The sequence below is a fragment of the Salmo salar genome, chromosome ssa16, assembly GCF_905237065.1.
Source record: "Salmo salar chromosome ssa16, Ssal_v3.1, whole genome shotgun sequence".
Lineage (NCBI taxonomy): Eukaryota > Metazoa > Chordata > Actinopteri > Salmoniformes > Salmonidae > Salmo > Salmo salar.
Genome location: NC_059457.1, coordinates 35,026,459 through 35,051,963, shown reverse-complemented (window position 1 = coordinate 35,051,963; position 25,505 = coordinate 35,026,459). Strand labels below are relative to the sequence as shown.

Here is a 25,505-nt window from a genome sequence, read left to right as displayed (position 1 = left end):
TTGGAAAAATAGTTGATGAATCTGATTGTTACAATGACAAGTGTACACTGCCAGAAAAAAGAGCAGAAGCACTCAGATTACAGGGGGTTAATTTGACACTAGTCATGTGACTTGGAGGGTGACGTCAGGTGGGTATTCATTACGGAAACCGTTGGCCGTTTAAGAAAAAACAAGCTAACGGAGTAAAACTTGAGTTTCTATTGGACACATTCAGGTAGTTTCCGCCCATTGTGTCCCGTTTGAGAAACGTTTTCCAACCGAATTCACGGAATGAATACACCCCAATTGGCAGTCAGAGGGAGAAAAAACATGTCTGCCCCCGTTAAAGCAATGCTGCCATAATCCAATTTGGTAGAGATTAGTGTAAAAACGGTATTATTCTGGAATACAATATATTATATTGAATCAAAAACGCGGCATCGTAATCGATATATAGCTACTGTAATGAAGACTTTCTGCGGACGTGCCAACCCGACCACAGGCGCGTTGGATTGGGTCGAGGAGAGTGAGGAGTATGACTACCATCAAGAGATTGCCAGGTAGTTAACGTTATGCTAGCAAGCCAACCACTTATGTTCCATTAAAATAGTCCGCCAATGCAACATTTCGTTTGTATATAATTTAATATTAATTTATTGCACTAGCTATACAAAGCACTATTTTCTGTCTTTGTCAAATCACTTTTTTAACCATGAGGTGAGCTCGATTAAGCGTCCGGGGCGTTTAGGCAGTTTTCCCACGTCCGTATCTGATCAAATGATGATCACCGGTTTGTTTCTCAGGTCCTGCTATGCTGATATGCTGCACGATCACGATAGGGTGAGTGTGTGTCCATGCTTCCTTTGACAGGAAACAACACTTACAGCATATAGTTTGTACTTTCCCTGTATGTTTCTGTGGTTCTCTGCCCGGGGGTACCCCTGAAGTACCCCTGGTTGGGAACCACTGATGTATCTAAACCTCTTGTCTGCCCTCCAGAATGAGAAGTACTACCAGGGCATCAGGGCTGCTGTGAGCAGAGTGAAGGCACGGGGTGATAAAGTCATCGTTCTGGACATTGGCACCGGAACAGGACTGCTGTCCATGATGGCTGTCACAGCTGGGGCTGACTACTGCTATGCTGTAGAGGTGAGCATGAGTTTGCTGAAACCCACACACCATTGGCAAATCAATCAAATAGCATTTAGAATTCACCGTCAATGACAGGATAGTGGAAATGGAAAATAGGAAAAGGTGTTCTAATGAAGAATGGATTTTGAAACCCCATTTTAATTGTGATTTGTTTGTCTTATCCAATAGGTTTTCAAGCCCATGGCAGATGCTGCTTTCCGAATAGTGAAGAAAAATGGCTTCTCAGACAAGATCAAGATCATCAATAAACACTCTACAGAAGTGACAGTTGGACTAGGTAAGTCACACGTGTCATACACACAGTCATGTGATGTACAGTTGTGCTGATTCAAATTACTTTTCAAATTGCCTGTGCCGCAGCATCAGTAACTCCCGTGTGTGACAAACTCCAAGTTTGACAGAAAGTGCAAAGTTTGTTTTTGAATCATCTTAACAATAACACATGTAATGACCTGTGACCTGAAATATGCCTCATACAGTGCAGTTACATCCACTTTGGATCACTTTTCTTTAACTGTGCAGAGAAACCTTTTAACCTCAACTGAATGTTATCATAAGATTGCTACATGTGTTTTCACTCCAGATGGAGACATGCAGACTCGAGCCAACGTCCTCGTCACAGAGCTGTTTGACACTGAACTAATTGGAGAGGGAGCCTTACCCAGCTATGAACACGCTCATCTCAACCTGGTCCAGGTAGGTGTGTGTGCTTGCGTGCACGTGTGTGTGTGTGTTGTGAGAAATAATCAGACGTGTGAAGCAGATGTGTATTTCTCCTGTAGGAGGGCTGTGAGGCTGTGCCCCACCGTGCCACAGTGTATGCCCAGCTAGTGGAGTCAGAGCAGTTGTGGAGTTGGGCACAGTTACAACCCATGGAGGTGGATGGTTGCAAACTGCTGCCTCCTCCCGCTGTAAGCCACTGTGCTGGAGCCCACTCTGTCTGTGACATCCAGCTCAGCCAGGTGCCCCCTCACCGCTTCACACCACTAGGGCCTCTCTGCACCATGTTCAGGTCAGATGCACATTTTTGAACAAACATTTATTATTTATATATTCCCAATGAATCGTCTCCATTCAGTGGTAATTTATGCCTTTCTCTCTTTTCTTCTCTCCCTCCCAGTGTGGACTTCAGTAAGCCAGTGAGCAGTGCCCCTCAGTCCCACTCCTCTAGCTTCCCAGCTCAGTCCAGTGGCCGGGCTCAGGTGGTCCTCTCCTGGTGGGACATAGACATGGACCCCAGCGGATCCATCGTGTGTTCCATGGCTCCCAGCTGGACCTACCCAGACCCTCAGTCCGCTCCTGTAAGTGCAGTGGGTATGTCATGGATGCACATGTGTGATACAGTTTGAGGAAGTAATGTTTGTCTGTCTTTTTAGTGGCGGGATCACTGGATGCAGAGTGTCTACTTCCTTCCTGTGGAGAGGAGGGTGGCAGAGGGAGAGGAACTCAGCCTTACTGTCTCCCATGACGACTACAGCCTGTGGTACAGCCTACAGCCCGACGGGTAACTAACTCCTATACACACAAACACACACACCCTAGACTACTTAGATGTACAAAACTGTCTGTAGTTACCTAATGTTGCACAAACAAATGAGGGTGAGTAAAGGTTGTCTAATCAGAGCTGTGTGTGGTTGTTTATGTCCTCTCAGTCAACAGGGCTCGTTGAGTGAGGCACCACCTTGTCGGCCATGTTGCGTCTGTCAAGCTCACCTGGTGTGGACACGCACACGCTTCGGGGAGCTCAACGACCGCCAGCGCACACAGAGCTACGTCAGAGCTCTACGCAGTGTGAGTGATGAGGTTTGAGGGTCGGGTATAGAGCAGGGTGTGTGCGGCTTTGCCATAATGGATATGGTGTAGCTACTATTCGATCCAGATAATGAATATGGGTGTTTGTCAATTTTAGGTTGTAAAACCAGACAGCGTGTGCGTAGGGGTCAGTGATGGGAGTCTGTTACCCGTCTTCGCTCACATGCTTGGAGCTAAGAAGGTATTACTATTTTTACTTTGTCATGCTCTTACTTGTATATTTTTACTCACCTATTTGGTTTTTGAAATGATTCCAACAAGGCCACGAAATAAGGTTTGTCTGTGTCCATCCAGGTGTTCAGTTTGGAAAGCTCTGGAATGTTGAAGCAGGTCATTGAACAAGTGAGAGTCCCCATAACAAAAGCTTTTACTTCGTTCAAATCTATTAGTAAAAGTCAATGAACACAAGGTTGCTAGTTGCTAAAACGTGTATATCTCTGTAGGTGCTGAATGCCAACTCCATGAGCGGAGGAGTTCAGATTCTGGGGATTCGTCCTGATCAGCTGTCCAGTACCGACCTGGCGGGGGAACCGGTATGAACAGTAACACTATTCTGGGGTGTTCTGTATATGATATACAGTATTAGAATCCCCTGAACAGCGTCTGTACAAAAACTATTTTACACTTTTAAAAGTTTTTGTTAACTCTTTTCTACTGCTTTCTATTTTATTTATGTATTTATATTGTTTCATGTGTCCCCTAGATATCAGTGTTGATAGGCGAGCCCTACTTCAGCACCAGTCTTCTGCCCTGGCACTCCCTGTACTTCTGGTACTGTCGTACTGCCCTGGTCCGTCTGCTGACACCCAATGCCACCATCTTGCCTTGCTCTGCCACTCTGTGCATGGTCGCCGTGGAGTTTCAGGTAAGAGATATTGGCATCTGTAGTAAAATGAAAAGTAAACTTTTGAACTTGTGTGCCTCTCTCATTCACTCAACCTCTGTCAGGATCTGTGGAGGATAAGAGCTCCTTGTGGTACATGTGAAGGCTTTGACGTTGGACCTATGGATGAGATGGTTCAGGTTAGAATCCACCTCTTTCAATATGGACATAATTTAATTTGGAGAAAAATACACTTTTTTATCAAAGATGGGAATGGGTACTGCTCTAGTCTTCATTAGCGCTCACTCACAGCAGTGCACCTTTTTAACACTCCCCGCGCAGCAGTCTCTGGATTTCCGTGAGTCCCATGAGGCTGAGCCACAGCCTCTATGGGAGTACCCGTGTCGGGCTCTGACCCAGCCCAGAGCTGTCATGACCTTTGACTTCCTACAGTGTGTTCCTGAACAGCCAATCAGATGTCAGGGATCACTACCATTTACGAGGTATGGACTCTTATTTTGGTCTCAGATTTTTTTCTTTCTCATACCGGTAAGTAAATTGTCATTATGTCCTAGCCAGAGCACATTCTCAAATATGCTCTGATAACAGCATTCCAAATGGTCCTGAACACCATTTGTGTTTCTGTACAGGAGGGGACGTTGCCATGGTGTGGCCCTGTGGATGGAGTACCAACTGAATGATGACATCAAAGTTAGCATGGGCCTGACGAGACCAGTCAGTGAAGAGGTACTAACATCACTCATTCAATACTACTAATGCATTGCAATTTCTATTTTTCTGTAATTCAATATGAATACCCGAATAAGGTTAAATGGTTGAATAGTAAATTAACCCCTCTTGTTCCCCTGTAGGGTGCCTGTGAATGGAGTCTCCATCGGAAACAAGGCGTGTACTTCTTCAGGTCCCCCTGGGAGAGCTCAGGGGATGGAAGGGCCTCAGTGTCTTATAGTTTCACCTTTGAACCCAGCATCGGGGATATCAAAATGGATTTCACAGTTGCCTCACAGTGATCTGTATTGGTACACATGAAACTGGACATCTCTGGGTTGGCTTCTATAAAGAGGACAGACATTTTAAATTACTCTAGTAAAACCAAATACTGATGGATGGTGTTTGTTTTATATTTTATTCTTGTGCTTTTAAGTGTGAAAGTGAATATATAAACAGGCCATGCTTGAAGGATTGTCATTGACTTATTAAATGGGAAATCCTGAAAATAGACTACCACTTTTTGTAGAAAACAATCCAGATAGTAATATACACACGGTTAATTGAACTGACATTTATTATGGACACCTGTATGTTGAAATATGGTGAGTGCCCTGTGAAATCTTCATTGTATGATATGGCCAGGAACAGTTGTCACGTGGTCAAATAAGCCTGTAAACCTGGATCGATTCAGTAATGTTTCACTACTCCCAATACATTTACTCAAACTCTGCCTGCTTTTTGCTCTTATACATGATGTAGAAGAGCCATTCTGACCATCTCAGTGAGAACCTGGCATTGGTCATGGACTCCAGGGGGTGGGAGGTTAGAATGATGTAAGGAATGTGATATTCCAGAAAGTACATATTGTGGTTGTTCCTAGGTATCATTTAGCCCTGTGTTGGCTAGTACGATCTTCTCTCCAGGTTTGAAGGCAGGCATCCCAATGTATGGACAGCTGGCACATCGGAAGGCATCACCCAGGTAACACTGAAATACAGGTCAAAAGATCTGGTCAACAATTACAAACTGGCTTCACAAAGATGCTGGTGTTGACAAAGCCATGGTGGTTGCATATGGGCAAAGAGTGACACTCACACTTCCACAGGCGGACTTGGGCTGGCTGATTGTCTTGGCGCCCTTGCTCTCCTGTTCCAACTCCTCAGCAAGACCACAAGAGCTACGTAGGAGTAATGACAAACAAGGCAACCGTAAGCATGCCGTCCCCCTTGGGCTAAGTGTCATTTTGTAAATTCCGGATCTATGGCAAGAAGCATCATTCACCCAAATTGTTAAAATCAGGCCAGTTGTGTTGGATATCGCATGGGTTTGCTAGACTCATTTCAGCACTGAGTCAAACAGAAACATGTTCATGGCTTGTTATAGCATCACTGTGTGGTTGATATGAATGTTCTCGCATATGTTGATACTTGAGTGTTTGCAACATATGCACCAAAATTGTGTTTGATTATCCTTGACTGATTTATATGCATTTGTGCCAGACCACACCTGGCACAAATGGTCAATAGTGGCCAGGTACTATTCAGGAAAATATTACATTGAGAGACCTTTGTCCATAGATCCCATATACCACTCATTTGGTGCCAGCAGAGTAGTGTTTTTTTCACAAAATGTAAAAATGGAGGATAATCTGACCTTATGGGTCCCTACGGAAAATGTGTTCCTTGTGGGGAGAGGGCCCTATGTACCGAATTCCATGACTTAAGGTCAAACGGGGTGAGGGGTGTAACCTTTCAAAGTTTGCATTTTCAATCTGGAGAAAGATCCACAGTCGCCTCCCCAATTTCATTGTGGGGGACATTTACAAGAGAATAGTTATGATTCAAGGCAACCATGTGTGATTATCTCCATATTTGCACTAGAGATATTCAATAATCAGTTGAACTTAGTCTCTTGGCGATGATGCCAACTAAATTGTTGGTGTATGGGTGAGCCCTCTTTTCTGTAACCAAAGAGAGTGAGGGGTGTTTCTTACCAGTTCTTGCAAGCCTTCTTTTTCTTGGTGGTTCCGTCACCACAGGAGGGCGCTTTGAGGGAGGCTGCGTCTGGCTTCTTAAAGTCATCTGCATCCAACAGAGCATCTGAATCTACCAGGTCCTGAGAAGAAAAGACAGGGGAGTGGCATATTGAGAATCACCATCAGAGAAATATGAAAAACAAAAAAACCACACAAATCACTCACCACATCATCATCATCCATGTCATTGGCTGACAGGGTCCACGCCTTGGCAGCATTGGGGTCAAGTGCAGGTTTGTCTACTGAAACAAGAAAATCAATTACATTTTCAAAAGGAGACCTGGAGGAATAGTATGAAATGTTAACCGAAGGAAGGAGAACTCCACATACCTGGTTTTGAGGTCTTTTTCCCAAAGGAAAACTTCAGCTGGCTCGAAGAGCCCACTTCAAAGTTGGGTTTAGAAGCAGACATGCGCACCCTGGATAGAGTGTTACCCTGGAAGCCTGTGAATGTCTTCAGGGCAGACACAGCCTCTGGGGTCAGGGGTTCTTTACTGACCTGTCAATGTTAAAGAAAACATGAGTAGAGTACACAGTGCCTGGAGGAGTGACATTCCAGTGCTGGTTTACTCACCTCAGTCACTGACACCAGGCCAGACAACTTCAACGCTGATATAAGCTTCTCAGCAGTCCTCACTTTTTGGTCATCAGTTCCTAAGAACAAGGACAGGTGTCAAGAATCTGAGTCCTTTACTATGTGTCCTCAATCATGACCAGGACACTCAAACACTTTGCGCTCTCCACCTTCTTACCTGTAACAGGTTCTTCAAGCACTAGTTTTCCGTCAGGTTTGATCACTCTGGCCATCTCTGCTAGTGTCTCTGAGGTGTGGACAGAAAAGCTGTCAGAGAGTAGACTTGAGAGGACCCAGTCGTAGCTTGATGCTGCATGTGAAGCTGAGGAAAGGAGTTCATAAAATGGTATAATCCGATGCCCTTATAACAAGTGTATATATAGCTAGACATATCAGACATGGGTTGTTCACACCCATGACACCCACCAGCTCAGATTTTTTTAAGATTTGCATTCCTGCAACTGTATTTTGTTGATATACCCAACATCTGATTTGAACCAAACTTTTTTTTCTAATAATAAGACATGAGGAATCCAAATAAATAGTCAAAAGCCACCCACGGACCCCCCACGCCAGACCCACCAACAACGAGTATACCGTATCAGTTCTCCATGTCTGACAAGTACTATATGTAGTATGGAGCCGTTAGGGTTATGTCCCATCCTACATCCTGATATTCTGACCACTAGATGGTGCTGTTCCTGCTAGTAGGTAATTAAAAAATTAAGCCCCCCCCCTCAATGTTAAAGGGGAAATGACATATTGGTTTCCTTACCATGTAAGCAGTTTATGGACAAGTTATGACAGCAACCCATGCTTTGGTTTTGTTTACTTGGCCAAACTCCAACGTTTTTGCATTTGTGGGACAAATCCAATGCAAGTCAACGTTAGCTATAATAGCATTTTTGCTATTGAGTTAGTTATAAAATGTATTGTAAGATACTTTAGGATGATTTGGACATGAAGCATGAAACTGCTAATATTAGGTACCATTAACCATGTTTCCATCGACAGTTTTTATGCGATTAAAGTCATACCGTATTTTTAAAAAATCATGACAGCTGTACAATTTTTTAAATGCCAACAGAATTTGTTTGTTCGACCTGGTGGGATCTTTTTGTGTCGGTTAAATTAATTATGCGAGAATGGCGGTGGAAATGCTTTTATGCGCAAATATTTATATAATAACAACCATCATATTGAAGTAAACTTGGATATACGCGATGATATGTTGTGTGGTCCTCTCACTACAATTCGGGAAACCATGCAGTTTATTAGGCTACAGATGAAATAAATGATGAACTTCACAATGTTGAAAGTACATGGTGATCTTGAAGCTCCTTTCAAATAAATATTGAGGGTCTTATTCTGGTGACATAATGATTGATTCTTGACTGCCATTTGACAAATTAATAATCTCATGTAGAATACCCTGCAGTAGGTTATCTGCAAACTGATGCCTAGAGCACACGTGCCAAGACCAGAGTAGTAGACACATTTGCTATTTAACGCAACAGTTTGTGATAAAACTATCAGTAGAGCTTTGGAAACACATTGAACTTTCGATTTTTTATTCGGTACATGTAACCTTACGTCGTCACACACTGATTTTTATCCACAACAAGTCCGTTTGGTGGATACACCGCTGCTGGGAAAATGCGCATATTTTCTTGATGCGGAATCTAAAATATTTGCATGGAAATCTGTCGCTAAATTGGTTGGAAACCTAGCTATTAACTTGCATTGGATTTGTGCCACAAATGCTAAAAAGGTAGCTTTGAAAGCATGGATTGCTGTCATACCAACAAAAGAAAATGCAGAACAGCATCATCTAGTGGTCAGAACCTGGTAATATCAGGATGTAGGATGGGACATAAACCTAACAACAGGGAGGGAAAAACGTCACCAAATTCACTGGGAATACATTACATTACATGAAGAAGCAATACTCAGAGCTGCAGCGCCATACTACTTGTTAGACATAGAGAACATACTGTAGACTGGTTGTTGGGGTGGGATTGGAGTGGGGTGTATTTGCATGGGATGCGATTGGCGTGGGGGGGGGGGGCTTTTGACCATTTCTTTGTAATCCTCATGTCTTACATTTTTTGGGGGTCCAAATCAGATGTTATTTAATATATTTATTGAACATTACAGGAATCCTATAATTAAAAAATAGGCAACTTGGGTGCAATCAACTAGCTTAATTTCTTATACCGTAGATTATATTTCAACAAAATAATGTTGCAGGAAATCTCATTTTCTGTTTCTAACTACAGAAACGATTCCGTAACAATCTGAGATGGCGGATGTCAAAATCCTCTTTCTTGTGCTTTTTGAGGTAGAACGACCCACATGTCAATGCATGGGTTTAAGAACAAGCATAGGCCAAGTGTTGTAACAGATCCTCAGGTGAATGAGTGTCACTTCAAATCAAACTTTGTCACGTGCCGAATACAACATGTGTAGACCTTACAGAGAAATGCTTACTTACAAGCAGTTCAAGAAGAGTTAAGAAAATATTTACTAACTAAACTAAAGTAAACAATTATAAAAAGTAACACAATAAAACAACATTAACGAGGCTATATACAGGGGGTAACGAGTCAGTGTGCGGGGGTACAGGTTAGTCGAGGTAATCTGTACATGTAGGTAGAGGTGAAGTGTACATGTTGGTAGGGGTGGAGTTATGGGCTCCTGAGTGGCGTAGCGGTCTAAGGCACTGCATATCAGTGCTAGAGGCGTCACTACAGACACCCTGGTTCAAATCCAGACTGTATCACAACCGGCCGTGATTGAGAGTCCCATAGGTCGGAGCACAATTGGTCAAGCATCATCCGGGTTTGGCCGGTGTAGGCAGTCATTGTAAATAATAATTTGTCCTAAACTGACTTGCCTAGTTAAATAAAAATAAACAAATTACAGGTGAATACGCATAGATAATAAACTTACACATTATAAGTCTTTCCATATTCTCCAGGGACACTCGGCCATCGGTGCCAACCATGGCCCCTAGACTCTCTGCCAGCTTCTTCAGGGTTGTTGGGGACGAAGGCTGGCTCCACACCAAAAGCACCTTATCTCCTGCTTTCACACCAAGGTCTGCCATGGCCTCCTGCAGAGCAGCAATCAATTAATTCAATGTAATTTAAAATCGACTGAAGAAACCACCACAGGACAGCTTCTCCTATCTATCAGACTTGACTTATCTGAGTGGGTGGACATCCTGCTGATAACACAGCTGGGAGACAGGAGTTTTACAAGACCAGGGGAATACGCGAAGCAATAGGGTTTACACATTCCAAAATCTGTCCATGTACACTGTTCCCAGGGCGCCGAAGACGTGGATGTCGATTTAAGGCAGCCCCCCGCACCTCCTCGATTCAGAGGGGTTGGGTTAAATGCGGAAGACACATTTCAGTTCAACTGACTAGGTACACCACTTTCCCTTTAGTATTTTTTTTATGCAGGTCAATTAAAAAAATGTATTGCTAATTTGCTACGTGAGGATTATTTGATCTAAAATATGTTTCGTAATGGCTAGGTTGTTACGAACGCAGTAATATAAGTTGACGCATGTGGCATTTCGGCAACTTTATATTGGAGTGGGCCTGTTATTCACACGCGTATCTGCCCTATCACTGATCTCGCCTGCCTTCCATCTTTGAGGACATGCATTTCCATTGTTAGAGCGGTTATTCGACTATCTTGTCAATATAATAGATCATCTTTGACTAAACCACCCTGATAGCAGCAGTCACATGACCTGAGTGATTGCGAAACAGAAAGAATACACAATGCTATACTGATTTGTGTTAGGATTTCACATTTTCAGGACAAGTTACAGCCAGCACCTTGCATCAGTTACATATACATCAGGATTAATGTTAGTGTCTCTGTAGTTCAAGGCTAGAGTCCAACCTCATAAAAAACACACATAAAATGTGTAATATTATAGAACCGACTAGAAACCAAAAACGTTTCTGGCAAACGAAGCTACTACCAGTCAAACAGACATCAAGCATATTTAACCAACTTGTGTTCTATAAATTATATTGGTCTTATCGCCTCGTGTAATTGTTTTTGTGACATAGAAGTTAATTAACGCTAACTAGTATAAGCTAAAACGTTCAAATCAAAATGTATGTTTTCGATACGCAAACTCCGTGTAGTAATTCCACTTTCACTTTGAGAATTCTGAACATTAAATAGGGCAAAAGGGTTTCGGTCAAAGTTAGATCACCTTCTTGCTAACTTACCTCTCCGGTCAAAACAACTGTGAAATATTCGATTTACGTGCTGCTCAAAAGAGAGTCGCGTAAAAATGACGCGTCGGATATCTACAAAATACAGTTAGCAGCTAGATATGGCGGCGCTGCTACAAGGACTTCGAGTTGGAAGAGCCCTTCGATATCTTGGCAGCGGTGAGCCAAGACTTGCTAGTTGATCTTAGTCTAGACATTAGCTCAGGAACTTGTTTCTGGTAATAGTGTAGATTGATTTAGGTCTAAATCGCAAGAGAGCTTGCTAGCTAGCCAACCAATGGGAACACACTTATCGGAGAAGGTGATAATGAAGGACAGAATTAGGTTACATAATGTTGGCTAGCTACTCCTTGCAAGCTACATCTCAGCGCAAGAAAACATTTAACTTAGTTATCACAACTGCAAGTATTAAGATCTTCATTGCAATACACGTAGCTAGGTAACGTTAATATGCAATAATTTACCCCTTAAATTGTGAGAGGGTGGCGAGTCCAGTCAGCCTGCTTGTGTTTTCACAAACTACCAAGCGTCATATGGACTCCCCCACCCATTATTTGGCAACTATACTGAACAAAAATATAAAGTGTTGGTCCCACGTTTCATGAGCTGAAATAAAATATCCCAGACATTTTTATTTCGCACAAAAAGCTTCTCTAAAATGTTGTGCATGGAATTTCTCCTTTGCCAAGCAGTCTAAAGCACTGCTTCTCAGTCCTAGAGGCGTCACTACAGACCCTGGTTCGAGTCCAGGCTGTATCACAACCGGCCGTGATTGGGAGGCCCATAGGGTGGCGCACATTTGGCCCAGCGTTGTTAGGGTTTGGCCCGGGGTAGGCGATCATTGTAAATAAGAAGCTGATTAAATGGCATGATCATTACACAGGTGCACCTTGTGCTGGGGACAAAAGGCCACTCATGCAGTTTTGTCACAACACAATGCCACATATGTCAAACGTTTTGAGGGAGGGTGCAATTGGCATGCTTGACAGCAGGAATGTCCACCAGAGCTGTTGCCAGAATTTTATATTAATTTCTCTACAATGAGGCACCTTCAACATTGTTTTAGAGAATTTGGCAGTACGTCCAACCGCAGGCCACATGTATGGTGTTGTGTAGGCGAGCGGTTTGCTGATGTCAACGTTGTGAACAGAGTGCCCCATGGTGGCAGTGGGGTTATGGTATGGGCAGGCATAAGTTACAGACAACGAACACAATTGTATTTTATCGATGGCAATTTGAATGATACCGTGACGAGATCATGAGGCCCATTGTCGTGCCATTCATCCGCCGCTTTCAGCATGATAATGCACAGCCCCATGTCGCAAGGATCTGTACACAATTCCTGGAAGCTGAAAATGTCTGTTCTTCCACGGCCTGCATACGCACCAGACATGTCACCCATTGAGCATGTTTGGGATGCTCTGGATTGACGTGTACGACAGCGTGTTCCCAACAATATCCAGCAACTTTGCACAGCCATTGAAAAGCAGTGGGACAACATTCCACAGGCCACAATCAACAGCCTGATCAACTCTATGCGAAGGAGATGTCGCGCTTCTTGAGGAAAATGATGGTCACACCAGATACTGACTGGTTTTCTGATCCACGCCCCTACCTTTTTTTTTAAGGTATCTGTATTCCCAGTCATGTGAAATCCATAGATTAGGGCCTAATTTATTTATTTAAATTGACTTATATGAACTAACTCAGTAAAATATTTGAAATTGTTGCATTTATATATTTTTTGTTCAGTATAAGTTAGGCTAATACATGTGCTCAGGACACACGATGCAAAGTTTCAGTATGAACATAATTACAGCATCTTTCTCTGATTATTTATTCTAGTGGTAGTTCCAAAAACATCCAGTCCCCAGTGTAATGGCCTGAGACGAGGCTTGCACTGTGCTGCACGTCGGCTTCAGGAGGACAAGGACAAGTCCATCCCAGTCCCTCCATCCTCCACCGCATCCCCGACTACAACCTTCCACGAGCATTATCAGGCTCACCCATCTGAACATGACACAGCCACATCAACGCAGGAAGCTGCTGCTGCTGAAAAGGCTCCCCAGCCCAACATCAGGTTAGGATGATACTGCAAACTGACACTTACACACCTTACCAATGCATAACATTACCATACCACATTGTGGCATTGCTGCTAATCTTGGACACCCAGAACTAACATCTTTAGTGTGTCAGATGCTCAAATAAGTTCTGGGGGTAGACATGTTAGAAAATGTACTAACGAGATTAGCGAAATCTCCACCCGTCTAAACCGTAACTCTGAGCCAGGTTCAGCCTGGCCACACCTGAAAAATCTGAGTACCAGAACAAAGTACCAATTGACAGATGCTACTATTTGTTACGTGCATCTGTCCGCAAGCGATTACATTGCAACTGAAACAACATTGTCATTTTGTTCTTAAGTTACTTCTATGCCATCCGTCTATGCTGTGTTCTCTCTTTTTTACCGCGTTATTTGTAACTTATTTTGAACATAATGTTTCTGCAACCGTATCTTACGGCAAAAAAGAGCTTCTGGATATCAGAACAGCGATCACTCACCTCGGATTAGACTAAGATTTTTTTTCAACAAGCAGGACGCACAGGACATTCTCCAAACACCGGACAGGGCCAACATCCCCGTTATTTGCAAGAGGAGGAGACGCAGGTATAGAGGATACCGAGCGGGATGCTTCGTGAGGACCCGCAGGAGGCGAGTGGGAAAGCTGCCATTACCGTCAATATTACTCGCCAACATGCAATCATTGGTCAATAAATTAGACGAGGTACGATCACAAATATCCTACCAACGGGACATCAAAAACTGTGATATCCTATGTTTCACGGAATCGTGGCTGAATGATGACATGGATATTCAGCTAGCGGGATATTATACGCTGCACCGGCAAGATAGAACAGCACACAAGGGGGGGCAGCGGTCTGTGCATATTTGTAAACAGCTGGTGCACAAAATCTATGGAAGTCTAGATTTTGCTCGCCCGAAGTAGAGTATATTGTGATAAATTGCATGCCACACTACTTGCCTAGAGTTTTCAGCTCTACTTTTCGTGGCTGTTTATTTACCACCACAGACAAATGCTGGCACTAAGACCGCACTCAGTCAGCTGTATAAGGAAATAAGCAAACAGGAAACCATTCACCCAGAGGCGGCACTCCTAGTGGCCGGAGACTTTAATGCAGGGAAACTTAAATCCGTTTTACCAAATTTCTACCAGCATGTTAAATGTGCAACCAGAGGGGAAAAAAATCGAGACCACCTGTACTCCACACAGAGACGCTTACAAAGCTCGCCCTCCATTTGGTAAATCCGACTACAACTCTATCCTCCTGATTCCTGCTTACAAGCAAAAAGTAATGCAGGAAGCACCAGTGACTCGGTCTATAAAAAAAGTGGTCAGATGAAGCAGATGCTAAACTACAGGACTGTTTTGCTAGCACAGACTGGAACATGTTCCAGGATTCTTCCGATGGCATTGAGGAGTACACCACATCAGTCACTGGCTTTATCAATAAGTGCATCGAGGACGTCGTCCCCACAGTGACTGTACGTACATACCCCAACCAGAAGCCATGGATTACAGGGAACATCCGCACTGAGCTAAAGGGTAGAGCTGCCGCTTTCAAGGTGCGGGACTCTAACCCAGAAGCTTACAAGAAATCCTGCTATGCCCTGCGACGAACCATCAAAACAGGCAAAGTGTCAATACAGGGCTAAGACTGAATCATACTACACCAGCTCCGACGCTCGTCTTATGTGGCAGGGCTTGCAAACTATTACAGAAGGAAGCACAGCCGAGAGCTGCCCAGTGACACGAGCCTACCAGACGAGCTAAATCACTTCTATGCTCGATTCGAGGCAAGCAACACTGAGGCATGCATGAGAGCATCAGCTGTTCCGGACGACTGTGTGATCACGCTCTCCGTAGCCGATGTGATTAAGACTTTTAAACAGGTCAACATACACAAGGCTGCGGGGCCAGACGGATTACCAGGACGTGTGCTCTGGGCATGTGCTGACTAACTGGCAGGTGTCTTCAATAACATTTTCAACATGTCCCTGATTGAGTAATACCACCATAGTCCTTGTGCCCAAGAACAAAGGCAACCTGCCTAAATGACTACAGACCCGTAGCACTCACGTCCGTAACCATGAAGTGCTTTGTAAGGCTGATAATGGCTCACAACACGAACATCCCCTAGACCCACTCCAATTTGCATACTGCCCAAACAGATCCACAGATTATGCAGTCTCTATTGCACTCCACACTGCCCTTTCCCACCTTGACTAAAGGAACACCTATGTGAGAATGCTATTCATTGACTACAGCTCAGCGTTCAACACCATAGTGCCCTCAAAGCTCATCACTAAGCTAAGGATCCTGGGACTAAACACCTCCCTCTGCATCTGGATCCTGGACTTCCTGACGGGCCGCCCGCAGGTGGTGAGGGTAGGTGGCAACACATCTGCCATGCTGACCCTCAACACTGGAGCCCCCCAGGGCTGCGTGCTCAGTCCCCTACTGTACTCCCTGTTCACCCACGACTGCATGGCCAAGCACGACTCCAACACCATCATTAAGTTTGCAGATGACACAACAACGACAACAAAAACGTCACCGACAACGACGAGACAGCCTATAGGGAGGAGGTCAGAGACCTGGCCGGGTGGTGCCAGAATAACAACCTATCCCTCAACGTAACCAAGAATAAGGAGATGATTGTGGACTACAGGAAAAGGAGGACCGAGCACTCTCATTGACGGGGCTGTAGTGGAGCAGGTTGAGAGCTTCAAGTTCCTTGGTGTCCATATCACCAACAAGCTAGATTGGTCCAAGACGGTCGTGAAGAGGGCACGACAAAGCCTATTCCCAGGAATTCCCCTATTCTCAGGAAACTAAAAAGATTTGGCATGGGTCCTGAGATCCTCAAAAGGTTCTACAGCTGCAACATCGAGAGCATCCTGACTGGTTGCATCACTGCCTGGTACGGCAACTGCTCGGCCTCCGACCGCAAGGCACTACAGAGGGTAGTGCGTTCCAGCACAGTACATCACTGGGGCCAAGCTTCCTGCCATCCAGGACCTCTACACCAGGCGGTGTCAGAGGAAGGCCCTAAAAATTGTCAAAGACCCCAGCCACCCCAGTCATAGACTGTTCTCTCTACTACCGCATGGCAAGCAGTACCGGAGTGCCAAGTCTAGGACAAAAAGGATTCAACAGTTTTTACCCCCAAGCCATAAGACTCCTGAACAGGTAATCAAATGGCTACCCGGACTATTTGCATTGTGTACCCCCCAACCCCTCTTTTACGCTGCTGCTACTCTCTGTTTATCATATATGCATAGTCACTAACTATACATTCATGTACATATTACCTCAATCAGCATGTAGCCTCGCTACTGTTATTTTTCACTGTCTTTTTACTGTTGTTTTTCTTTACTTACCTATTGTTCACCTAATACCTTTTTTGCACTATTGGTTAGAGCCTGTAAGTAAGCATTTCACTGTAAGGTCTACACCTGTTGTATTCGGCGCACGTGACAAATAAACTTTGATTTGATTGTGCAGTTATGTAGACCAGAGTGGAGAACAAGGAGAAGACTATGAAACAGAGGAGCAACTGCAAGCGCGCATCCTTAACGCTGCGCTGGACTTTGTCCCACTACATGGTTGGACTGTTGAAGCCATTTCAGCAGGAGCTGAGGTTAGTGAGTTTAGGGAAGTTGGATTCACTGTAGTTGTGTGGATGGGACGGAGAGGTTGGAGAGTTTAAGGTAATGTGACTAAATATAATTGTTGCTTTCCTATTACTGTTTTCCTCTGAGCAGACCCTGGGTCTCTCAGCAGCTTCCAGTGGAATGTTCCAGAATGGGGCAGGGGACCTAGTCCTGCACTTCATCGCTCAGTCCAATACCCAGCTAACAGAGCAACTGGCAGAGCATCACAATCAGGTCCAACTTGGTCAGGCAGAGTAAGTTCCCTCATTCTAAAATTAGCAGGTGGAAGAATGATATTACAGTTAGGAATTAAACATCTGTGATTTGTTATTGGTATGTGAGCATGTGTTAACCACATAATTTCTTGCAGACCAAAGAAAACTGCTGAGTTTCTTAGGGATGCAGTGGAAACCAGATTGAGGATGTTGACCCCATACATAAATAATTGGCCACAGGTATCTTGCACACAACACAGGATAACAATTGTGCCCTAGACCTTGACAACTGACAGTTAATCCCCTCACCTTGAACCAGTTCAAGCTACTCCTTGATATAAGGTAGCCTAATCTTGTAACGTCTTCTTGACACACTAATAGAGGCAACCATTTATTACACCTGTACACCACAGGAGGTTGGTGGCACCTTAATTGGGGAAAACTGGCTTGTTGTAATGGTATCAAACAAATGGTTTCCATGTGTTTGATGCCATTCCATTTTCTCAGTTCCAGTCATTATGAGCTGTGCACAAATGTGCCATACAGCTTACTTAGAAGAAATGTATCACTGCCATCCACATTGTTAGTCTCTCCCAATTATTTATATATATTTCAAATATCCGTTTTTCTGCTGATTAAAGTATATCTCCCTTTCTCCAGGCTTTGAGTATTCTGTTTCTGCCACACAACATACCAAACAGTCTGAAGCACCTCTCCACCCTGGTGGATGATATCTGGTACTATGCTGGAGACCGCTCCACAGATGTGAGTCGATCCCCTCAGCCTAAGTACCCCTCTCCCCATGTCTTCCTCACCTCATACTATCTGGCCTGCCTCTGCAAAGGTTACTACTCACCACCTCTACCTCTTAGCACAGTTTACTCCTTTAATCCATCTCCTATGCTCTATAATATCCCTATTTTACATGTGGGTGCTACTGACATTTGTCTAACCCAAATACTTATATTTCCATCATGACGAAGGTTTTAGTATAGTCTGTCAACAACCACTATGCTTCAATTTTCCCTCTGTTCCCATCTCAGTTGAACTGGTATACAAAACGAGCTGCACTGACAGGGATCTATAACACCACAGAGCTGGTGATGGTACAGGACTCCTCCGAAGACTTCCAGGACACCTGGAACTTCCTTGACAACCGCATCCAGGATATTGTCAACATGGCCGACGCCGCCAAACAGGTACCATTTCCTCAGTCTGTGTATAGTCTCTTAATATACACTACCATTCAAAAGTTTGGGGTCACTTATAAATGTTCTTGTTTTTGAAAGAAAAGCTAATTTCTTTGTCCATTAAATTGACATCAAATTGATCAGAAATACAGTGTAGACATTTAATGTTGTAAATGACTATTGAATCTGGAAATGGCAGATATATATATTTTTTTAATGGAATATGGTCCCGTGTGGCTCAGTTGGTAGAGCATGGTGTTTGCAACGCCAGGGTTGTGGGTTCGAATCCCACGGAGGACCAGTACGGAGAGAAAAATATGAAATGTATGCATTCACTACTGTAATGGATAAGAGCGTCTGCTAAATGACTAAAATGTAAACGTAAATCTACATTGGCGTACAGAGGCCCATTACCAGCAACCATCACTCCTGTGTTCCAATGGCACATTGTGTTAGCTAATCTAAGTTATGATTTTAAAAGGCTAAATGACCATTAGAAAGCCTAATGGGCCTCTGTACGCCTATGTAGATATTCCATTTTTTTTAAATCTGCTGTTTCCAGCAACAATAGTCATTTACAACATTAACAATGTCTGCACTGTATTTGACCAATTTTATGTTATTTTAATGGGCAAAGAGTGCTTTTCTTTCAAAAACAATCATTTCTAAGTGACCCCAAACTTTTGAACGGTAGTGTAAGTAAATGGTCACCAGTAATGAAACGTATAAATCATTAGAAAGACCTCACTAGTATGCAACCTATATTAAGGGAACTCAATACGTGTATTTGACATCTCTTTTGCTATTGTGTCCTGTAGGCGGCATCCACAGGAGAAGCAGTGGTGCAGGGGCTTATGGGAGCTGCTGTTACGGTGAGGATGCTAGAGAGAATATGCATGTTTGAGATGCACAGAATAAAGGATTATTATAACACATTGACAGCTTAAACACTTCTCTAGGCATTGTAAAGATATGTTGTATCTGTCTTGAACACGCACAGCCTCATTGCTTGTAACCTTAGGTGGCTTTTTTCCCCCAAAATTCTGCATTGTTTAAATGATAATACCAGGCGCTGGCATTTGTTTAGTTCCAATTGTATTTTGTGTGTTTAGTAGTCACTGGAGATTTCTCTATTTTTCAGCTGAAAAATCTAACCGGAATTAACCAGAGACGGTGAAACAAGATGGCTATTTCTGTTCCACCATCCCCTCTGATCTCTGCCAGTCAGGAGTTTGTGTTTAAAATGGTTTTCCCTCACGCCCACTCCTATCCCTTTTGTATAAAGGACACAAAAATGTGATTGTATTTCAAACATTTTTGTTCGGCTCCATTGAGTGTTCCTAAATAAATTACGGATGAATTACAACAGAACAATGTTCTTTTTTTTCACCCAAATTGATTTAGGATGAGGACAAAGCATAATCGGAATGTGTCAACTAAGAAACAGATCTATATTAGATGTATCCTGTGTGTATTAACACCTATCCCTAGGAGTTCCTACAATGAGATAACAACACTGCATGGATTTCATCTTGGTGCAAAAAATGTTTTATTTAGAAAGTATTTCTAGACGTCACGGGTGTGACCCGGATGTTAAAAAGAACCCGCCCACCACGACTGACCAATCAGACTTTATTGATTTATTTTGGCCAATAAGCGGTAAGCAATTTGAGGCCTTCCCGGTGGCGTTGTTTTAGACCGACAAGACGTGTAAACTTCAATGTAAATTGCTTTTCTTATACGTTAACCATGCCGTATGCTAACCAGCCAATCGTGAAGATCACAGAACTGACGGATGAGAATGTTAAATTTGTCATTGAGAACACCGACCTGTCGTGAGTAGCCATTCAACTGATTATCAAAAAGTTGTTAGCTGGCTTGCGATAGGGTAGCCAATGTTAGCGCGCCTGCGATAAACTTGATAACCACAGCTGTAAATGTTTTTTTTTTAATCGTTGTACGTGGCTTAATAAGTAGCAATGGAAACATACGTGTGACTAACTAGCTAACGTTAGTTGGATGGCGCAGCGGGGCTTAAGCCAGCGACTCTCCTGGCTCTTATCTGGGGTCGTGGTGCTCGACGAAATGGAGGGCTTGGTGCAAGATAATATTCTTATTATAAGTGACTGCTATTGTCTAAAGTTTGACATTCATTCTTTCACATGTGTTGTCTTATTTATACAGGGTTGCGAATTCCATCCGACGTGTCTTTATGTCAGAGGTTGCAACAATAGGTAAGAGTCTGATTAAATCAGGCTGGACACAATTAATTGTTACTAGTGTATATACAGCCTGAAACGAATACCTGCTAAATCGTGTAAATAAATGGTCCTTACAAGCCAGAATGTTTATATAAAATTACATTTAAACTTACTCTACCGGTTGTATGTGAGATGTGTCCTTCAGCTGCTCGAAATTTGCCAAATGATGTATTGCAAACCGGAATTCGAGGCGTTTCTTGATGTGGGCGTTCCTTTATCAGATAACGCCAATTTGTGCCTGCCATTGGTCAATTCCGGTGTTATGATACTGGTTTCTCGACACAGATTATTTGTTTACATAGAAGGTTAGGATAAATACCGTGGCAGATTTTAAAAACGGTAATATCTTATGTTTTAATGAGTTATAGCTGAACAAAGACATGGATAATATAGAGTTGGCTGGTTTCTGTGCAATTGCAAAAAAGAACAATAACAGCTGGTGTGCGAAATTAAATATTAAGGAAGTCTCGAGGTTTTGCTCACCTGAGGTAAAATGTCTCATGATAAGCTGTAGATCACACTATTTACCAAGAGTTTATCTATTTTTTTGTAGCTGACTATTTACCAACACAGATGCTGACACTAAGACCACAGTCAATGAGCTGTATAAAGCCATAAGCAAAAAAGAAAATGCTCATCCAGAGGCGGCGCTCCTAGTGGCCGGGGACTTTATTGCAGGGAAACAAATCCATTTGACCTAATTTCGACCAGCATGTTACATGTGCAACCAGAGGGGGAAAAACTCTAGACTACCTTTACTCCACACACAGAGACGTGTACAAAGCTCACTCTCCCCTTCCATTTGGCTAATCTGACTATTATTCTATCCTCCTGATTCCTGCAAACAAGCAAAAACTAAAGCAGGAAGTACCAGTGACTCGCTCAATACGGCAGTGTCCAGATGACGCAGATGCTCAGCTACAGGACTGTTTTGCTAGCACGGACTGGAATATGTTCCGGGACTCATCCGATGGCATTGAGGAGTATACCACATCAGAACCGGCTTCATCAATGACATTGTCCCCCACAGTGACCGTACGTACATACCCCAACCAGAAGCCATGGATTACAGGCAACATCTGCACTAAACTAAAGGCTAGAGCTGCCATTTTCAAGGAGCAGGACTCTAACCTAGACACTTATAAGAAGTCCCGCTATGCCCTCAGACAAACCATCAAACAGGCAAAGCGTAAATACAGGACTAAGATTGAATCCTACTACACAGGCTCCGATGCTCGTCGGCTGTGGCAGTGCTTGCAAACTATTACGGACTACAAAGGGAAGCCCAGCCGCACAGTGACACAAGCCTACCAGACGAGCTAAATTACTATGTGCGGTTCGAAGCAAGCAACACTGAGGCATGCATGAGAGCACCAGCTGTGTGATCACGCTAGCCAGGTCAACATTCACAAGGCCAGGCGGATTACCAGGACGTGTACTCCGAGCATGTGGCACCAGGACAACAATCTCTCTCAACGTGATCAAGACAAAGGAGATGGTTGTGAACTACAGGAAAACAAACTATCATGGTCCAAACACACTAAGACATTCGTGAAGAGAGCACAACAACGCCTATTCCCCCTCAGGACACTGAAAAGATTTGGCATGGGTCCTCGGGTCCTCAGATCCTCAGTTTTACAGCTGTATCGAGAGCATCCTGACTGGTTGCATGACCGCCTGGTATGGCAACTGCTCGGCTATGAAATAACACATGGCATTCTCTCAACCGGCTTCATTAGGTAATCACCTGGAATGCGTTTCAATTAACAGGTGTGCCTTGTTAAATTAATTTGTGGAATTTCTTTCCTTAATGTGTTTTGAGCCAATCAGTTGTTGTTGTGACAAGGTACTGGGGATATACAGAAGATATCCCTATTTGGTAAAAGACCAAGTCCATATTATATCAAAAACCGTTTAAGACATGAAGGTCAGTCAATACGGAACCTCGCAAGAACTTTGAAAGTTTCTTCAAGTGCAGGCGCAAAAACCATCAAGCGCTATGATGAAACTGGCAATGTAGAAAATAGTAAAAATAAAATCCCTTGAATGAGTAGGTGTTCTAAAACTTTTGACCGGTAGTGTACATGTACATATGACTTCAACTAACCTGTACCCCCGCACATTGACTCGGTACCGGTACCCCCTGTATGTAGCCTCGTTGTTATTTTATTGTTGATCATTTTATTTAGTAAATATTTTTCTTAACTGCATTGTTGGTTAAGGGCTTGTAAGTAAGCATTTCACGGTAAGGTCTACACCTGTTGTATTCGGCGCATGTGATAAATACAATTTCGAATTGAGATTAGGATCATTAGCGTGGCTGGTTAGGATAATTACTGTGTGATAATTACTGGCGTGGCAGGTTTAGGAGAATGAGGTTAGGAAAAAGGTTGGGGTTAGGCTTAGCTACATTGCTACAGTCAACAACTGATGTCCCTGAAGCGAAAGAAATGTCCACAGACCAATGGCTAGCATCAATGGGTGTAACTTCATATCAGAAATGCCTCTAATTGCGGTCTGCAATTACTCTTCTCAAAATTTGAGACACGGTATCCACAGGAAAATATTGTTTACTCAACTTTTTAGAGGCATATTACCGGCTCTCTAAAACATTGGGTAAACAATACTTTCCTGTGGATATTTTATCTCAAATTACGAGCAGCTGAAAGACGAACAGCACAGACAACCGGTAGAGTACGTTTTTAAATGTAATTTTATTCATCATTCTGGCTTGTAAGGAACATTTTAGATGATTTTGCAGGCATTTGTGTCAGGCTGTGTATACCAATTAATTGTCTATTACAGCCTGATTAATCAGACTAGGTAAGATACAGCATCACCTGTGCTTGTTAGAATCTCATGAACGTGTAGACATTTGTTAGTCATGTCCTCCCCAGTCCCCACAATGATTAATATTTTTGGAAGTGTTCATGTCATTGTTTAATTTCAGCTATTGATTGGATTCAAATTGATGCAAATTCTTCTGTGATCCACGACGAGTTTATTGCTCACAGAGTGGGTATGTAGTTAATGTATTATACGATTCTACGTTTTCTTTCTCCCTTGTTTTCTCCTTTACACCAATATTGTACTGATCACTAACTCACTTAGTCTATGGTCACATTTTCAGGTCTTATCCCCCTTACCAGTGATGATGTTGTGGACAAGATGCAGTACTCCAGAGTAAGCATTTGGACACCTGATGAAGACCAGACAATGGCTGAAAGTTATGTTGCCAGCCATGCTCACTTGAAGATAAAACCACTAAGTCTTTTCTCCTCTATTCCCGTCTACCGCAGGACTGTACATGTGACGATTTCTGCCCAGAATGCTCTGTTGAACTGACACTGGACGTTCGCTGCACAGAGGACCAGACCCGCCATGTGACCTCACGAGACCTGCTGTCCAACCACCCTCGAGTCATTCCTGTGAGTGCGCTTCCATTCAACAGTAATTCACATACAGATTTTCCTCCCCTTATTATTTTGTTCGGAAGCGAGTTGACTTATCTTATGTGATCTTCAGGTGACCTCCAAGAGTCGAGACAATGATCCCAATGACTATGTTGAACAGGATGGTAGGCTGCTCTTACCAATGGTTTTCTATTAAAGTATTTTATTATAAATATTTGGTCTCTTACATTCATTGCTGCTCTCGCATTATCATTCTACCCTCTTCCTCATCTTGGCTCTGCCTCCTTCCTCTCGTCAGACATTTTGCTGGTGAAGCTTAGGAAGGGTCAGGAGCTGCGACTCAGAGCTTATGCCAAAAAAGGTTTTGGCAAGGAGCATGCCAAGTGGACCCTACAGCAGGGGTGTCCTTTGAGTATGACCCAGACAATGCACTGAGGCACACTGTTTATCCACGGCCAGAGGAATGGTGGGTTACATTTGAATGTTCTTAATGGAGGCCCATTACCGTATTCGGTGAGGGGGAGAGTTACTGTGAATTGACCCAGTGTTTTTCTCTGTCTCAGGCCAAAGAGTGAATACTCAGAGATTGAGGAGGATGAGGTGCAAGCACCCTTTGACCCCAATGGCAAACCTGAGAGGCGAGTATCAGTTAATTGGAGTCTAAATGGTTCTTTACCAGTCAGTACCAATGTATTGAATTACATGTCTGTTATTGAGCATTTGTGTCCTTCAGTATCAACTGTCGCATTCCAATGATGATGACTGTGTGATACAGGTTTTGATGGTGTTAAAGCAGTATGTGATGACAAAAGATGGTGAATAATGATCAGTAGGAAAGATGGTAGAGACGTCACTGTTAATTTGTGTTGTGGCACAAACTTGCAGGTTCTATTACAACGTGGAGACATGTGGCTCACTGCGACCAGAGACCATCGTCATGTCTGCTCTGGCAGTGCTGAAAAAGAAACTGAGTGATTTACAGACCCAGCTGAGCCATGAAATTCAGAGTGATGTCCTCACGATCAACTGAGTCCTGCAGTTTTAGCCAGTTCTACACCGTTCAGAGATCTAAAGCAGACCCAGTTCCAAATTATGAACTTATTTGATGGTGGCAAATTTGTGATATTGGCAGAAGTTGATCCAACCATATCAGCTCACCAACTGATATCATCTGTTGTTTCTACATCATCCACTGTATTGTTTTGTCTACATCTCCTCTTTGTAGAAGTTGTTTGCAGGATTTAAAAAACAAAGAAGAAAAAAAATATTTTGTGTAATGAACCTTTTTTTCAATAAACCCCAATCTTCATCAAG

General features: G+C 43.2%; 4 protein-coding genes across 10 annotated transcripts; 3 read left to right on the top strand and 1 right to left on the bottom strand.

Annotated features, from left to right (window-relative positions):
* The first annotated feature begins 192 nt into the window (after nucleotides 1-192).
* On the top strand, nucleotides 193-5,228 carry prmt7 (protein arginine methyltransferase 7). 2 transcript variants are annotated; one of them, XM_014148906.2, is made up of 17 exons: nucleotides 193-539; nucleotides 783-819; nucleotides 979-1,128; nucleotides 1,300-1,408; nucleotides 1,715-1,827; nucleotides 1,914-2,143; nucleotides 2,252-2,432; nucleotides 2,508-2,635; nucleotides 2,784-2,922; nucleotides 3,041-3,124; nucleotides 3,238-3,285; nucleotides 3,387-3,476; nucleotides 3,647-3,808; nucleotides 3,892-3,966; nucleotides 4,112-4,269; nucleotides 4,417-4,513; nucleotides 4,639-5,228. In XM_014148906.2, exons 1-17 carry the CDS (start codon nucleotides 445-447, stop codon nucleotides 4,795-4,797), a joined length of 2,055 nt encoding a protein of 684 aa, XP_014004381.2. In that variant the 5' UTR covers nucleotides 193-444; the 3' UTR covers nucleotides 4,798-5,228. The 2 variants fall into 2 exon arrangements, with proteins under 2 accessions (XP_014004381.2, XP_014004380.2); XM_014148905.2 differs by having other exon boundaries at nucleotides 194-539; nucleotides 4,109-4,269.
* ciapin1 (cytokine induced apoptosis inhibitor 1) lies at nucleotides 4,895-20,997 on the bottom strand. 6 transcript variants are annotated; one of them, XM_014148907.2, is made up of 9 exons: nucleotides 20,892-20,997; nucleotides 10,060-10,222; nucleotides 7,286-7,429; nucleotides 7,108-7,187; nucleotides 6,864-7,032; nucleotides 6,699-6,775; nucleotides 6,492-6,613; nucleotides 5,594-5,675; nucleotides 4,895-5,485 (listed from the first exon to the last, which is right to left on the bottom strand). In XM_014148907.2, exons 2-9 carry the CDS (start codon nucleotides 10,214-10,216, stop codon nucleotides 5,375-5,377), a joined length of 942 nt encoding a protein of 313 aa, XP_014004382.2. In that variant the 5' UTR covers nucleotides 10,217-10,222; nucleotides 20,892-20,997; the 3' UTR covers nucleotides 4,895-5,374. The 6 variants fall into 6 exon arrangements, with proteins under 6 accessions (XP_014004382.2, XP_014004383.2, XP_014004385.1 ...); XM_014148908.2 differs by having other exon boundaries at nucleotides 6,699-6,772; XM_014148910.2 differs by having other exon boundaries at nucleotides 20,897-20,970.
* On the top strand, nucleotides 11,310-19,888 carry coq9 (coenzyme Q9 homolog (S. cerevisiae)). The gene is made up of 9 exons (XM_014148914.2): nucleotides 11,310-11,531; nucleotides 13,218-13,452; nucleotides 16,964-17,099; nucleotides 17,224-17,366; nucleotides 17,483-17,567; nucleotides 17,988-18,092; nucleotides 18,371-18,526; nucleotides 19,336-19,389; nucleotides 19,659-19,888. The coding sequence occupies exons 1-9, from the start codon at nucleotides 11,474-11,476 to the stop codon at nucleotides 19,692-19,694; spliced, it is 1,008 nt and encodes a 335-aa protein (XP_014004389.2). The 5' UTR covers nucleotides 11,310-11,473; the 3' UTR covers nucleotides 19,695-19,888.
* On the top strand, nucleotides 20,171-25,505 carry polr2c (RNA polymerase II subunit C). Its single transcript, XM_045697197.1, is given in 10 exon segments — nucleotides 20,171-20,352; nucleotides 20,702-20,751; nucleotides 23,729-23,797; nucleotides 23,909-23,961; nucleotides 24,078-24,206; nucleotides 24,304-24,355; nucleotides 24,490-24,576; nucleotides 24,579-24,657; nucleotides 24,755-24,829; nucleotides 25,077-25,505. Coding segments are annotated over 10 exon segments (825 nt in total). The 5' UTR covers nucleotides 20,171-20,266; the 3' UTR covers nucleotides 25,222-25,505.

What these genes read in the sequence shown, in the direction of transcription:
- ciapin1 (XM_014148907.2), bottom strand. Translation starts at nt 10,216, where the DNA reads ATGGCAGACCTTGGTGTGAAAGCAGGAGATAAGGTGCTTTTGGTGTGG. An exon ending in GAAAAAGACCTCAAAACCAG is followed by an intron (nt 6,776 to 6,863) that starts GTATGTGGAGTT and finishes TTCTTGTTTCAG; the next exon opens with TAGACAAACCTGCACTTGAC. An exon ending in CCAAGTCCGCCTGTGGAAGT is followed by an intron (nt 5,486 to 5,593) that starts GTGAGTGTCACT and finishes CCTGTATTTCAG; the next exon opens with TGTTACCTGGGTGATGCCTT.
- coq9 (XM_014148914.2), top strand. Translation starts at nt 11,474, where the DNA reads ATGGCGGCGCTGCTACAAGGACTTCGAGTTGGAAGAGCCCTTCGATAT. An exon ending in CCTTCGATATCTTGGCAGCG is followed by an intron (nt 11,532 to 13,217) that starts GTGAGCCAAGAC and finishes TATTTATTCTAG; the next exon opens with TGGTAGTTCCAAAAACATCC. An exon ending in GCTCCCCAGCCCAACATCAG is followed by an intron (nt 13,453 to 16,963) that starts GTTAGGATGATA and finishes TTGATTGTGCAG; the next exon opens with TTATGTAGACCAGAGTGGAG.
- prmt7 (XM_014148905.2), top strand. Translation starts at nt 445, where the DNA reads ATGAAGACTTTCTGCGGACGTGCCAACCCGACCACAGGCGCGTTGGAT. An exon ending in CCTCTCTGCACCATGTTCAG is followed by an intron (nt 2,144 to 2,251) that starts GTCAGATGCACA and finishes TCTCCCTCCCAG; the next exon opens with TGTGGACTTCAGTAAGCCAG. An exon ending in ACATGCTTGGAGCTAAGAAG is followed by an intron (nt 3,125 to 3,237) that starts GTATTACTATTT and finishes GTGTCCATCCAG; the next exon opens with GTGTTCAGTTTGGAAAGCTC.